At 52.9% G+C, this 14049-nt stretch overlaps 2 protein-coding genes across 4 annotated transcripts in view; one reads left to right on the forward strand and one right to left on the reverse strand.

The window, feature by feature from the left end:
- Positions 1–11501, forward strand: part of ZSCAN22 (zinc finger and SCAN domain containing 22) — a 40394-nt gene extending 28893 nt beyond the window's left edge. Inside the window, exons 4-6 of one of the 3 annotated variants that reach the window (XR_015720797.1) lie at positions 311–514; positions 3311–3530; positions 9179–11501. The gene's annotated coding sequence lies outside the window, so the exon portion shown is untranslated. Of the gene's footprint in view, positions 1–307; positions 515–3310; positions 3531–9178 lie in introns of all 3 variants that reach the window. The other 2 variants (XR_006775512.2, XR_006775510.2) reach the window with 2 other exon arrangements.
- ZNF837 (zinc finger protein 837) lies at positions 4888–9184 on the reverse strand. Its single transcript, XM_045772978.2, has one exon. The coding sequence runs from the start codon at positions 6753–6755 to the stop codon at positions 5103–5105; it is 1653 nt and encodes a 550-aa protein (XP_045628934.2). The 5' UTR covers positions 6756–9184; the 3' UTR covers positions 4888–5102.
- Positions 11502–14049: the final 2548 nt, after the last annotated feature.

The raw sequence follows: 14049 nt of genomic DNA on the forward strand, positions 1-14049 counted from the left end.
CAGGGTGTCCATGGAGGTGCTCCCCTGGCGCGACCTTGCGCCTCGCGGTGCTCCCCACTGAGCCTGCGCAGCTGCGTAGTTGGTCCCCAGCCGCAGGCCCGCGTCCTTCGTGTTCTATAGGGATGGTCCTGCTGCCCCCGACCCCTGCAGTGTCCTCCGTTGCCGTGGGTACGCGCCGCCCTTTTCCTTAGCCCCTCCCTGCCTCATTCACACGCCCAGACGCTCAGGGTCGCCAGGGTCTCAGACACAGGAATCTGGGGAAAGAACTGTTCTGCACACTCCTCACCCCTGTCCATTCTCTGGCCAGCAGGTCCTCTTTACAACCCCATGGACCTTGTCCAGTAGGGCCTGGCAGGGAGGCGGTGCGCATCTCACGTACCTACGCACTGGCCCGGCGGCCCTTCCTTGGGGGACAACGCGTCCAAGCTGGAATCACTGTTGGCTGTATGGAAGTTTCTCGGCTGCCCCCACTCTGAATCCAGGTGGTTTGGACAAGTGCGGATGCGTGACTCAGGTATATCAGCGTTCCATTCCCCTTGGCCCTCACGACTGACTCACGATCAATACGGGAGGAACTTCGACCTATGGGTTTCACCGGGCAGGTAGTTCTTTCCGAACTATTAGCGCTCCTATTTTCTATGGAACTTTGAACCTTGATTAGCTGTCAGTTAGTACAGCTGCAGCCTTCTTGTCCCCATGAAGGGAGAACTTGTCAGACAATGGAGACCACATGAGAAGCAGAATGAAGGACAGTGTATGAGTTTCCTGTAACAAATTACAGGAATTTGTTTCTTGTAACAAATTACCACCAACTTATGGCTTAAAACAATGGAAGTGTATTCATTCACAGTTCTGGTGCCAGAAGTCTGAAATCAGTATCACTGAACTGAAATCAAAGTGTCAGCAGGGCTGATGTCCTTCTGGAGGTCCTAGGGGAGAATCCAGATCTTTGCCTTTTTCAGCATCTGTAACTGCATTCTTTGTATTCCTTGCTTATGGTCCCTCTTCCATCTTAAAAAAACTGGTTGTATCTTACTGATAAAATATTCGACACATGTTCATTTCATATTTGCACAAGAGTCACGATTTCAGTTTTTTTAAAAAAAAAGTTTAAAAAAAACTTTTAAAAAAAGATGTATCTGGGGCATCTGGGTAGCTCAGTCGTTAAGTGTCTTGATCTCTGGTTTCTACTCAGGTCTTGATCTCAGGGTCCTGGGATCAAACCCCACATCAGGCTGTTTCCTCAGCATGGAGTCTGTTTGAGTTTCTTTGTCCCCCTCCCTCTGCTCCTCCCCCCTATGCTTTCTCTCTCTCTCAAATAAATAAATTTTAAACAGACAAACAAAAAGATGTACCCTTTAGCAGCAGGTAACTATAACTGCAGTAACAATCCCAGGATCTCAATGGCTCAACACAATACAGATGTCTTTTTTGCTCATGGCACAGTGTGAAGTGGTCAAGTGACCCTCCCAGAAGGCTGTCCTGGATTCAGGGACCCAGGTTCCTTCGATCTTGGGTCTTTGCTATTCCTTACATCCTCCTCAGAATTTTCTGCTGAATCTCCTCTGTCCAGCTGGCTGATGAAACAAGCAAAAAAGATGATGTAGGCCATTTTATGTTATCATCACTTCTGCCCACATTCCATTAGCCAGAACTCAATCGTGTGACTTTGTGTAACTGCAGGAAGCCTAAGAAATGTAGGTTTGTGGATGCAGGAAGAGGAAAGAGGATTATGGGGCATTTTAGTCCATCTGTACCACAATGTTCCCTATATATTGAGGTTCATCTTGGCAGTACTCACTGTCCAGTATAATCCATTGTACTTGACCTCTCCCAAGGGCCTCCTCATACCCCTTACACACTCAAGAGTTCTCCCAGCATGAAGTCTCTGGTTTTGACTGGGCTCAGAGGCTCCTATACTCCTGGGCTTCCCAGTAGCCACTCAAGTCTTTGCCCGTATGGACTTCCTGGTGCTTGATGAAGTTGGACGACCAGCAAAAGCTTTTCCGCATGCTTCCTAAATGGTGTAGTAACCAGCCTTCAAGAGGGCTGCCAATGATCCTCACCTCTTGGTGTTCGCACCCTTGTTGGTGTAGTTTTCTTCTACACTGAATCAGTGATGGTCTGTGTCACCAAAAGAATATGGCATAAGTGACAGTGTGTGACTTGGACTCTCAAATCGCTTGTTCTGGGGGGGAGAATTCAACTGCCATGTCATGAGAACACTCCAGGAGCTCATGGAGAGACCCTTTAGACAGGAACGACTTGCCAACCATATGAATGAGCCATCTTGGTAGTGGACCCTCTAACCCCAGTCATGCTTCAGTTGACTTCAGCCTCATGAGACCCTCAATGTGACTCATTTTGGCCAATGAGTGGTGAGAGGAAGTAGCTTGCAGCTCTGTTGGGTTGTGCATTCAATTGAGAGGTATGAGACCCTCAGATGTCCCTTCCTATCTTTCATATTAGTGGTTAGCCATGTTGGAGATAGTGACTATTCTGTTGTCAGGGACCCTGATGAGTGAATGTGAACGTAACGAGTAGTGCCCTTGCCAACCTGTGATGTATGGTTTGAGCAGGGAGTTAGTTTTCGTGTTTTCAGTCAGTATGCTTTAAGGTTGTATTACTGCAGTGGAACTGAGCCCAACTGGTCACATTCTTAGGTTTTCTCCAGAAAGCATTCTTTTGTGTTGAGGCTTGATGGAAAGTTTTATTATACTTGCCATATCCATTGGGTTTCTCTTTGGTTTGAATGTTTTCCAGTCTATCAAGGCCTGTTGATGGTTGCAGTCATCCGTGGCATATTGACCAGTGGTGGAGTTTGCCTCTTTCATCAATCCCCTTATGTCTACCAAGGATTGATTTCATAATAACAGAATTTCTCTCCAGAATGAATGTCTGTAAAAGATTGAGCTGTCCTTGGGGATACCACTTTAGTTGGGTTTCTTTCCAGGGTGAATTCTGTGTGGACAGTAAAAAAAAAAAAAAAAAAAAAAAAAGTTCCATTTTTGCCTGAGGTTCCCATATTGGCCACATGAGAGAAAGTAGACTCCCAACATCTCCTGAATGGCCTTCCATACTTGCCCCATGACACTGCTCTCTGCTTTCTGGAATGAGCTGCCCTATGGGTGGCTGGTGCACCCAGGGTATCTGTCCAGCAAGACTTTGCTCATGTTTACTAGTATAAAAGAAGTTAAAATGGACCCCCCAAATACTGAGAATAGAACATTAGGGGCATGTCTTTTCATTTCTGCAGGACTTGCAAAGATGTTAGTGAATATCAACTTTGCAACTTTTTGCCCCATCCCAGGGTGGAATGTGAAGTGGCCAGGAGAGCTGCGCCTCAGGGGATTTCTGTGGAAAGAGTACTGAGTGACTGGGTCCTACCCTGTGGGAGCAGGGCAGGGACTGTTCTCCCTCACCTCAAGACCGGGGAGGGCTTCAAGGAGTCTACCTGGCTGGAGGACACAGTGGGCTGGGCCTCCCTCAAGAAGGATGGAGACTGCAGAGCAGGAGGATTTAAGCCATTGGTGAGTGAATCCTGGATTCACCAGGACCTGGGCTTGTGTGTGTGTGGGGGGGGGTTGTTGAGGGTGGAGGATACTATACGGTAAGTCTGTTTCAGGGTGGGCTCCCTTGGGGCCGCTGAGGCTGGTTTCTGGGCTGCCCCCTCTCTGTGGCTGCTTGAGAGCTTTGAGCACTTCCCACCTATACCCTGCTGTGAACTTGGCAAGGGCAGATGAAGCAGATGCAGTGCCCATCCCTCCTACATCTGGGATGTGGGATGGCACCCATGTCCACCGTATCTCGAGCACTGCAGAGTGCAGCAGATGTAAAGTGCCCAGCCCTGGGCCAGGCACACAATAAGGGGCTTTAATAGTGCCCTGCGTGCGAGCTGGGCCTGGGAATGGAGAGCCAAAAGCTTCCTTAACCCATGGGGCCTGTGCACCTTCCCCTTCCCAAGGTGGACAGGAGATCCTGAATGGGAGACACAAAGTGAAAGGTGATTTGCAGGGACTTTGCTGCCGGATCAAAAGGCTACGGATGATGAGCCCAGCTCTGCCCTCCCTCCAGGCAGCTCTGGCTGGGGCACGTGGCCTCTCTGGGGCTCTTTGATATGGAGCGAGAGTTGTCCCTCCTCTCCCAGTTAGGGCAAGGATCAAATGGGGTGATTAAAGGTAGAGTGCCCAGCACAGTGCCTGGCATGTAGTAAGCGCACCCAAAGTGGAGAGCCGTGGGAGTGTCACTTTGGAACTAGCATGGAGGATGGAGTGGGGAGGAAACTGGAATCATATTCATACATAACTATATATGCTGCTATGAAAGAAACATGCTGCTTGCTCCAGGCCTCTGCTGGACTCCCACCTATACGGCGGCCACGGCAAACTGTGGCCGCACATTTGAGTTGCACTCTTTGATTCCTCCCATGCAGCAGGAGATGGCATCCAGCCCGGAGTCCTCTGACAGAAGAGGACCACTGGCTGGACCACCTTGCCTTGATATAATAGGATGAGGCCCCCATCTGCCAATAGCAAACCAGACCAAGGCTGCCAGGGCATCCCTCCTTCCGAGGGGAGCCCTCTGCGTAGTGACTAGGAGCTACTGGGGGGGGGGGGAGGGAAGCGCAGGCAGAGGCCCTGCACACGAAGCCCGTGGCCATTGGCCCCGGGAGGTCACAAGGTATGCAGAGTCCCTCTCCGGAGGCCCAGGGAGGCCAGAGGAGAAATCTCGAAGACCAACCGAAGGGAGGAGGCGGGGCCGAACCACACTAATGGGTGTGCAAACACCCCGAGGCTACCAAGGGCTGAAGACGCCCCCTAGGAGGATGCAATGAGAGGCCCTGGGTTCAAATGTTACCTCCATCATTTTCTGCCTGTGCCCCCGGGGAGTCACCCCCCGCCCCGCCCCCCACTTTCCAGCGCACCGAGGGAGGTGGAGCAAGACTCCCAATAGCCCACGCAGCATCTGGGTCACACAAGTGCTCCATTCCCGTGTTTATTAGCACTTTGCTAGAACCCATTACTACGCGCCCGCTGGAAAGGGTACAATAAAAGTTGAGCTGGGGAAGCCTGCGGCCGCAGTGATGACCAAGTGAGGTTTAATTAAGAAGGACTACAGCCGTTTGCCGGTTTCGGGGAGAACAGCGCCCGCCGCCCGGGGGCGCCCGCGTGCCGCTTCTGATGCTCGTTGAGGTTGGAGCGCTGGCTGAAGGCGCGGCCGCACTCTGCGCACGCGTACGGCCGCTCGCCCGTGTGCGTGCGCTGGTGGCGCACCAGACTGCAGTTGCGCACGAAGGCCTTACCGCAGTCCCGGCAGATGTAGGGCTTCTCGCCCGAGTGCAGGCGCTCGTGCTGGCGCAGCTCGGAGCAGCCGCGGAAGGTCTTGCCGCACTCGGGGCAGCCGTAGGGCCGCTCGCCGGTGTGCGCGCGCTGGTGCTGCACCAGGCCCGAGCGGCCCTTGAAGGCTTTCTCGCACAGCGGGCAGGCGTAGGGCTTGGTGCTGCTGTGCGTGCGCTGATGCCGACTCAGGTTCGAGCGCTGGTTGAAGGCCTTGCCGCACTCAGGGCACGCGTAGGGCTTCTCACCCGTGTGCACGCGCCGGTGCTCCACGAGGTGCGAGAACAGGGCAAAGGCCTTGGCGCACTCGGCGCACTCGTAGGGCTTCTCCCCGGCAACGGGCACCCGTGGAGGTCCCTGGGTCACCTTGCCACAGTCACCACAGGGCGGGCACCCCAAAAGGAAGGACCTCCGGGCCAGGGCCAGGCTGCGGCGGTGGCGCTCAGTCGAGTGTGACTTCTGGTGGCGGTAGAGGCCGGAGCAGCGCACAAAGGCCTTGCCACACTCCGCGCACTCATAGGGTCGCTCGCCGGTGTGGATGCGCTCGTGCTGCAGCAGGCTCGAGGTGCGTGTGAAGGCCTTGCCGCACTGGTCACAGACGTAGAGCCGTTGCGCCGGGGGGTCAGGGGCACCGCAGCTGGGACCCGAGGCCGGCCCGCACTGAGGACACATTAACGGGCCCTCGGCCATCTGCGGCTGCTTTTTGGAGCCAAAGCGCTTTCCACACCGGGCGCACGGGAGGGGCTCCTTTGCCATCTGCGTCATCACCTGCGGGGCCAGCAGGGCCCTCCGGGGAAAGTCCTCCCTGCAACTGCAGGCCTGGGGCAGCTCCTCCAAGCTCTGCGGAAGGAGGGTCACCTGCAGGGTCTTTGGGAAGGTCTGGGTGCCTGTGCACTGTTCCTGTGACCCATCCTCTGTGTGGACCTCACACAGCTGAGTCCGGGGGAAGCACCAGCACAACACCTGGCCCCCACAGTGGTCACACACCGGGGACTTCTCAGGGAGTGTTCTGTGATGCTGCACCAGGCAGCACTTACGGCTGGAGGCCCTGGTACCAACTGGGCACCAACAGGGGCCCTCCCCAGCATGTGGCCCCCAGGGAGTGACTAGGTCAGGGTCCTGAGAGGAGGTGAGGCCACATGGCTCTTGTACCAGGGGTCCTGCTCCTGCATGCTGGCGGGTCCCTGGACTGGGGCTCACACCAAGGCTCCAGCTCCAGGAGCCCCTGCCTTGGGGAGCCGTCTTGCCGCCTGCTGTCCCTCCATGTAGGTCTCCCTCCTGAGGTGGGTGTCTCTTGGCTGGGTTCTCTGCCAGGGGCCTCAGCTCCATCTTGGGCCTCTCCTCCTGGCCCCTGTCGGCTCCCTGGAGATCTGCCTTGGGGATGCCTCCCTGCCTGGAGTTCTGGGCCTGAGACTCCATCCTGGGGCCAGCCCCCAACAGAGTGTCCTGGCTGTAGGATCTGGAAGAGCAGAGGAGAAATGGAAGTTGGCAGTTCCCAGGAGGGGAGAGGGGGGAACTGCCAAAAAATGATGATCCCAGGACTGATGGGGTTGCTCCCAGCTTTCCGTAGCCCAGGGAAAGAAGAGAAGGAATGACATCGGGCACTGAGAACCCTGGAGCCTCCTGCCCCAACTCCAGACACCTGCCAAGGTCTAGGATGTCACTGAGGCCCCAGACAGCATCCTCTCTCCTCTTCACCAGTTGCTGGGAGCACCATCATCCTTGGCTTGGGACCTCAGCAGCCCCTCCCTTTAGCAAGGCATACCCCAGCTGCTCAACTGCCCACTGCCCAGAATCAGGTCTCCACTCCCAACCACCAGCTTCCTGTCAGCATGCCCTTCTGACTCCCTGCCTTAACGTGGCCCAACCCTATTCACCTGCCATCAGCCAAGACTTCTGGGAGGTGAGAGATGGGGCTCATCTGACAGCAGGGCTGAACACCAGGTCTGCCCCTCCCCACTTCTACCAAGCAACATTGGTTCTCTCAGGTCTGGCAGCCTCATCTACAAAATGGGTATGATAAATGTAATTGTAAACAGCTGAACTTGGGGGCCCTGATCATTCCAGCAACAACCAACACCGAGAAGGCCTGATGCCTACTATTACTTTCCAAATTCACTGTGGCTGTTAGTTTCCTATTGCTGCCGTTACAAACTACCACAAATTTGGGGGCTTAAAGCAATGCAAATTAGCTCACAGGTCTGGACAGAAGTCCCAAAGCAAGGTTTCGGCAGTGCTGCTTCCTTCTGGAGGCCCAGAGGCAGGATCTGTTTACTCGCCTTTTCCAGCTTCTAGATGCCACCTACTTTCCTTGTCTCATGGCCCTGTCTTCCATCTTCAGAGCCAGCAGTGAAACATCAGACTCTGCCCCTCCTGCCTCTTCTGTACAAACACACTGCGATTACATTGGGCCCACCGTAAATAACCCAGGATCATCTCCCACATCGAGATCCATTATACCTCCTAGTCCCTTCTGCTGTGGGAAGTAACATATTCACAGGTTCTAGGGACCAGGACAGGCGCATCTTTGGGGGAAGGTGGGGGGTGTTGTCCTGCCTACCACAGTGGCTTTTTCTGAGCTCTTTGTATGGTTTATTGGGAAAACACAGTATATGAATCAAGATGCCATTTAGGTGAAACAAAACAATGATTCGTCTGCAGTCTTGAAGGACACACACGCAGCTCAGAACAGTGCCATCTGGGTGGGGCCTTGCTTGGCAGGAGACAGCTAAAACATGTAGAGTGGGAGGGGTAACCCTGATGTGCAGCAAACATACAGGGAGGCGTCAGGCAGAGAAGTCCTGCCTGGTGGGTAGGAATACAGAAAGGAAAAGGACAAGGGGCGCCTGGGTGGCTCAGCCAGTTAAGCATCTGCCTTCAGCTCAGGTCATGAACCCAGGGTCCTGGAATCGAGCCCTGCACTGGGCTCCCTGTAGGGAGCCGGCTTCTCCCTCTCCCTCTGCCTGCTGCTCCCCCTGCTTGTGCTCTCTCAAATAAATAAATAAATAATCAGAAAGAAGAAAGAAAGAAAGAAAGAAAGAAAGAAAGAAAGAAAGAAAGAAAGAAAGAAAGAAAGAAAGAAAGAAAGAAAGAAAGAAAGAAAGAGAAAGACAGAGAGAAAGAAAGAAAGAAAAAGAAAGGAAAAAAAAGAAAAGAAAGAAAGGACTTGCATGTCGATTAGGTTACTGATCAATGCCAGTCACTAATAGGACTGACCTGTTAAAGAACCCATGGTAAGAATGAGAATTCTTCCTACATTGTTACTTCCAGAACAAATATGGGCCTGCCTAGAAAAGCGTTTGTGGTAGTGAATGTGTGACCACAGTAAATCAACACCCCATTGAGCATGAGGGTTCAGGTTCTTGTCCTTTTGCTCTGTTCCCTTTCCTGTGCAAGGCAGATATTCCTTTATCCAAAGTTCCAGAAATTTTGGGCACCTGGGTGGGTCAGTCGGTTAAGCATCTGACTCTTGATTTTGGCTCAGGTCATGATCTCAGGGTTGTGAGACTGAGCCCTGTGTGGGGCTCTGTGCTGGGCGTGGAGCCTGCTTACGATTCTCTTTCTCCTTCTGCTCCTCCCTACCTCTCTCCCTCTTAAAAAGAAAAAAAAAAGAAGTTCCAGAAATTTAAGTCTATTTAGTGAGATGGTTTTCACCAATCTACCTTGACCAACTGTTGCTTTTCTGTCATTTTGCAAATTTCTAACAAGCTCGTGCCCAGGGGCACCAGTGGCTTGAACTAACATGACTTGGAACTAAAAAGAATCAGGAAGCATTTAACCCAGTCTCTCTATACGTTTTTAGCCAAGGACACTTCAGAGCAACTGGATGTGGTTCTTTTCAGGGTGCTGCTGCCAACCATCTCTGGTGAATTATTCTGCCCTCCGACATCACACCCACAATGGCAGAGATCGGCTGACGCTTAGTGCTCCGGAAGAACATGTTGGGGAATGAAAATTAGACATACCGAATTGGCTAAAGGTGAAAATTGCAGAGTTGGACACGTCCCCCAGATCATGAGGGGTCACAGAAGCAGCTCGGCCATCAGTGCTCTGCTCTTCAGGAGGCTGCTTGCTGGAGCACGGGAAGCTGAAGGGCCCACATTAAGGGTGGTTTATCTGGTTACATGTTCAGCGAATAAATAGTCTGGGGCATTCTCCGAAGAAGCAATACGGACAGGATCACACCGTGACCTGAGGTTTCTCAAACAGTCCTCACTCCAATCACATGTGATAACTACCAACCCTCCCTTAACTTCCAGGCCTGTGCGAGTCTGGCCTTCAACCCAGGACAAATGAGGCCACCTTTCTCCACCTGTACCTCAAAGCCACTTAGTGTCTGGATTGACTAAGATTTTATGGGGCCATATTCAGGCCCATAAGGATACTGACCCTGCTGGCTCTCTCTCCCATGGGTGGCACTGGTGGGGGCTAATACCTTGGAAATCCAACACCTTCCCCACCGTGGCATCTACCACTCTGTGCCTTTGTTTCTGCACCTGACAATGTAGCCACCTAGAGTTTGAGACCCAAGCAGAGGTGCTCAGAGCCCCTAGAGTGAGAAACTTCAAGCCAGCAGCAGGACATCTGGGTGACACTGAACAATGGCATGTGGTTCCCCAGGGCCAGACTGTCCACGGGGCCCTTACGGAGTGAGGCAGCAGGAGGATGTGAGGGACACATCTCTTTCCCAAACACTTGTGGATTTGAGTCCAAGGATATTCTTTCTTTTTTTTTTTTTTTTTTAAGATTTTTATTTATTTGACAGAGAGAGCACAAGCAGGGGAAGCAGCAGGCAGAGGGAGAGGGAGAAGCAGGCTCCCCGCCAAGCAGGGAGCCGGATGTGGGGCTCGATCCCAGGACCCCGGGACCATGACCTGAGCCGAAGGCAGATGCTTAACCGACTGAGCCACCGAGGCGCCCCGAGTCTGAGGATATTCTTTCCAGGTGGGAAATGGCTACTATCCTACCCTGTTATTGTGTTTCTGCCTGTCTGCCTTAAGATACTGACTATGGAGCTCTCCAAAAACAGGAGTGGGGAACGACATGGGCTAACTGAGGAGCAAGCAGCTGTGGGCCCCACCTGCCCACCAGTGCTGACTACCCTAACAGCAGATGGAGAGGAATCTAACCTACAATGGACACCATGCCCAGGGTTGATGGACCCAGGCTCAGTGGCCATGACTCGTGCAGAGTCCTAAAAGGCCCCACCTAGGGAAGGCCAAGTGACATGCTTTCTCTAGAACGTGGAGCTTGCTGTGCAAATAAAACAGACAAGCAGGGGGTCCAAGTTTCAAAAAATGTCACTTGTACACTGGGACTGGAAAGCTGTTGTACTGCACGGACCCACCACAGGTGGACTGATTAACCTCTTCCAGCTAACTCTCCACACTCAGACTTTGTCCGAATGAGGACAGATAGGCAGGAAGACCTGGCAGAAAAAAGGCAACTGCACAATGCACTCCCACACAGCATGGAAAATGATGCAACCAGCTACTGTGGAAAACAGCCTGGCAGCTCCCCAAAAGGTGAAACATGGCGTTACCACACGACACAGCAGCTCCACTCCTACGTATCTATCCGAGAGAAATGAAAACAGGCAGTCAAGCAAAAACTTGCACACAGACGTTCATTATAACATTTTCATAACAGCCAAAAGGTAGAAATAGCCCAAATGTCCATCAACGGATGAACGGATAAACAAAATGTGCTTTATCCACACAAGGGACTATTACTCGGCAATAAAATGGAATGAAATACTAGTGCATGGATGGACCCCAGAAGACGTTATGCTCAGTGAAAGAAGCCAGACACAAAAAGACCACATTGTATAATTCCATTTATGTGAAAAATCCAGAATAGGCAAACCCATAGAGACAAAGGGTAGATAGGTGATTGCCAGGGGCTGAGGGAAGGAAGAACGGGGAATAACTGTTTAATGAGTATGCGATTTCATATTGAGGTGCTGGAAATGTTTTGGAATTAGATAATGGTTGCACAACATAGTAAATATATTAAAAACCAAAAATTATACTAATAACCCGCCTAAATTGTATACTTTGAAATGGTTCATTTAATCGCAACAAACAGCACAGGAATGCACCCGTGGCACCAAGTGTCCCTGCCTCCCGCGTGCCCAGCTGTCCGCTGTAGAGCCGCCGAGTAAGTCTGCCCCGCAACATCCAGGACGGCATCTGAGCCCCGGCCACAGGGACAGTAATGCGTGCGATGGAGGGTGTGTGTGTGTGTGTGTGTGTTTAATGACACTTGCGTATGAGAAAAACAAGGTCTTCAAAATTGCTAGGTAAAAATAAAATATTAACTTCTCCCACATGCCCAAGCTGAATGTACACCAGGCAGCGTTTTCACATCAGAGGCTTAACCTCTATGTTAACAGCATTCTCCCCTGGACCCAGACTTCTCTTCAACCAAGTGGCTCTTAATCCACTCATCTGAAGAAGAAAAGTCTTGGTAGGACGTCAGACACACCTGCCGTACCTTATGGGTAACAAGCTGGGGGCGCAGGGAGATGCCTTACGGTGTCTCAAGCCCCAGGATACTGCCATCACTGATTTACAGATGGGAAGTAGTGGCTTGACCAGGGAGCTCACACCCCGTTCTGTCTGACCATGGAGCCCCGTCCTCCACACCCAGGCTAGCCACTGGCTCTCCACCACCATCCACGGCATTTACTTTTTGCCTCTCACAAGTGTGAGTTTCACCCTCTGGTGGGTGACTGCCAGTCAGAGAGAGCTGTGCAAGGGAAGCCCATTCCATCCACCTCCCAAGCCTCCCCTGCACCTCCACTCCCCCGCCCCAGCCTCTGCCTCTAGGCATGCAGGTTCTGCACGGTTCCTTGGTCGGCCTCCCCAAAGCCAGGCTGACCCCCTGCAGGCGGCCAGGTACAGAGCTGTTGGGGAAGCCATAAGTGATATGGGGACTACCACTCCTTTCCTTCCTCATACAATTGTAACCCCAGGTGAACTCCGCCCACTGACAGAGAGGAGGGGGCCTCCACAGGGAGTGTTGAGCAGCAGGAAGGCAGGCACCCAGATTTCTGTGCATTAACCCTGGGGAAGAATGAGGGCTTCTACAGTCATACTTTCTGGAAGCCCCATAGCTGGGATCTGGGTCCCTCTGGCATGACACTAGTTGCTATGCCCCAGATGTGAGGGACAACAGGACCTGGGTGCCTGCCATGCCTCTGCCCCAGGGCTTCCAGTAAATGCTGTCCCTGCAGGGTCATGGTTGCTGGCCTCATATCCTGGTTTGCACAACAGTGGCCAGAGCAGGGCCCCAGGCCAGCACCCAGCATGACCTCTTGGAACCTCAGCGATCCAGAGGCCAAGGACCCACCAGGGTGGGAGAACATATCTGGGGCAGCCTGGCCAACCCAGGACAGCCAATCACCACGGAATCAGTGGACAAGCCAGAGGATGGGTGGCCTGGAGTGTGATGTCACCCAGGACTGCGGCAGGTTCCACTGAAGGAAGGTGTAGTGGACTGAATGGTGCCCCCACCCCCAAAAGATATATACAACGCCCTAACCCCCAGAACCTGTGAAGGTGACCTTAGTTGGGAAAGGATATTTGCAGATGTAGTTAAGGATCTTGAGATGAGATCATCCTGAATTCCCTGGGTGGGCCCTAAATCCAATAACGAGAATCCTTATAAGAGAAAGACAGACAAAGAGAGCAAGAGAAGAGGTGGAGGCCAAGATTGGGGTGATGAAGCCACAACCGAAGTTACATCGGAAACCACCAGAAGCCAGGACAGTTGAATGGGATGGTTTCTGCCTCAGAGCTTTCAGAGACTAGAGCCCTGATGATGCTTTATTTCAGACTTCTGGCCTCCCGAACTAGAATAAATTTCTGCTGTTTTAAGCCACCCAGTTGGTAGTAATTTGTTTTAACAGCCACAGAAAATTAATACAGAGACTGGTCCAGCACCCTTCATAGGATGAGCGGGTTTATGTATGGGGGCTCTCCTGATCCCTGGTAATGTGGAGTCAGATGACTGCTTAGTGCAGAGGGTCAGGTAAGAGTGGGTGGTCCCAGGAAAAAGCAGCAGCTCCCACCTAGCAGGAGGAAACCCTGAACTCACAGAATGTGGGGACCAAGGGTCACCCATTAGCCACGTGCACAGGGCATCTCCAGACTGTTCCCAGACACCCTGCTCCCACAGGTGGCTTCCTCTGCCCATCTACTGTGACAGAAGCCTGCCTCCTAGCATCAGACACAGCCAGTGGAAGCTGCGGACCATGGCTGAGTCTCCCTGCCTCTCTTGCCCTGCTCCCTGCCTGCACCTTCAAACTACCCTACCTGTACCTGATCCTCCAGCGATGGACCTGGGATCTGAGGCTGAGCTCGGCAAGGGCTCCTGGGAGCCTGTCTCCAACCCTGCACTGCAGCTGTCCCTGATGTTCTGACAGTGACCTCCCATCTGCCCTGGGTGAGCATGCCCTGCACCCTGCGTGTTCCCCAGCCTTCCTAACGCTCTCCGGGGCTGCTGGTGGATGGCAACAGGACACAAAGCAGCCACCTTCGGGCAAGCAGGGGCTGAGAGGCGAACGTGTCCCAGGCTGAGCCCTACAGAACTACATGACCACAGCACATGGGGAAAAGGTCCGTGAGGCTGACAACGCTCTGTACAGCTGGACGGGCAGGGCACAGCCCGGTAGGGCAGGAGCACCCCGAGTGCGGGCACAGCTCCGCTC

Source organism: Ursus americanus, chromosome 21, assembly GCF_024610735.1.
Source record: "Ursus americanus isolate L20-20 chromosome 21, mUrsAme1.1.p, whole genome shotgun sequence".
Taxonomy (NCBI): domain Eukaryota; kingdom Metazoa; phylum Chordata; class Mammalia; order Carnivora; family Ursidae; genus Ursus; species Ursus americanus.

Coding starts and splice junctions, on each gene's coding strand:
- ZNF837 (XM_045772978.2), bottom strand. CDS start 6,755: ATGGAGTCTCAGGCCCAGAACTCCAGGCAGGGAGGCATCCCCAAGGCA.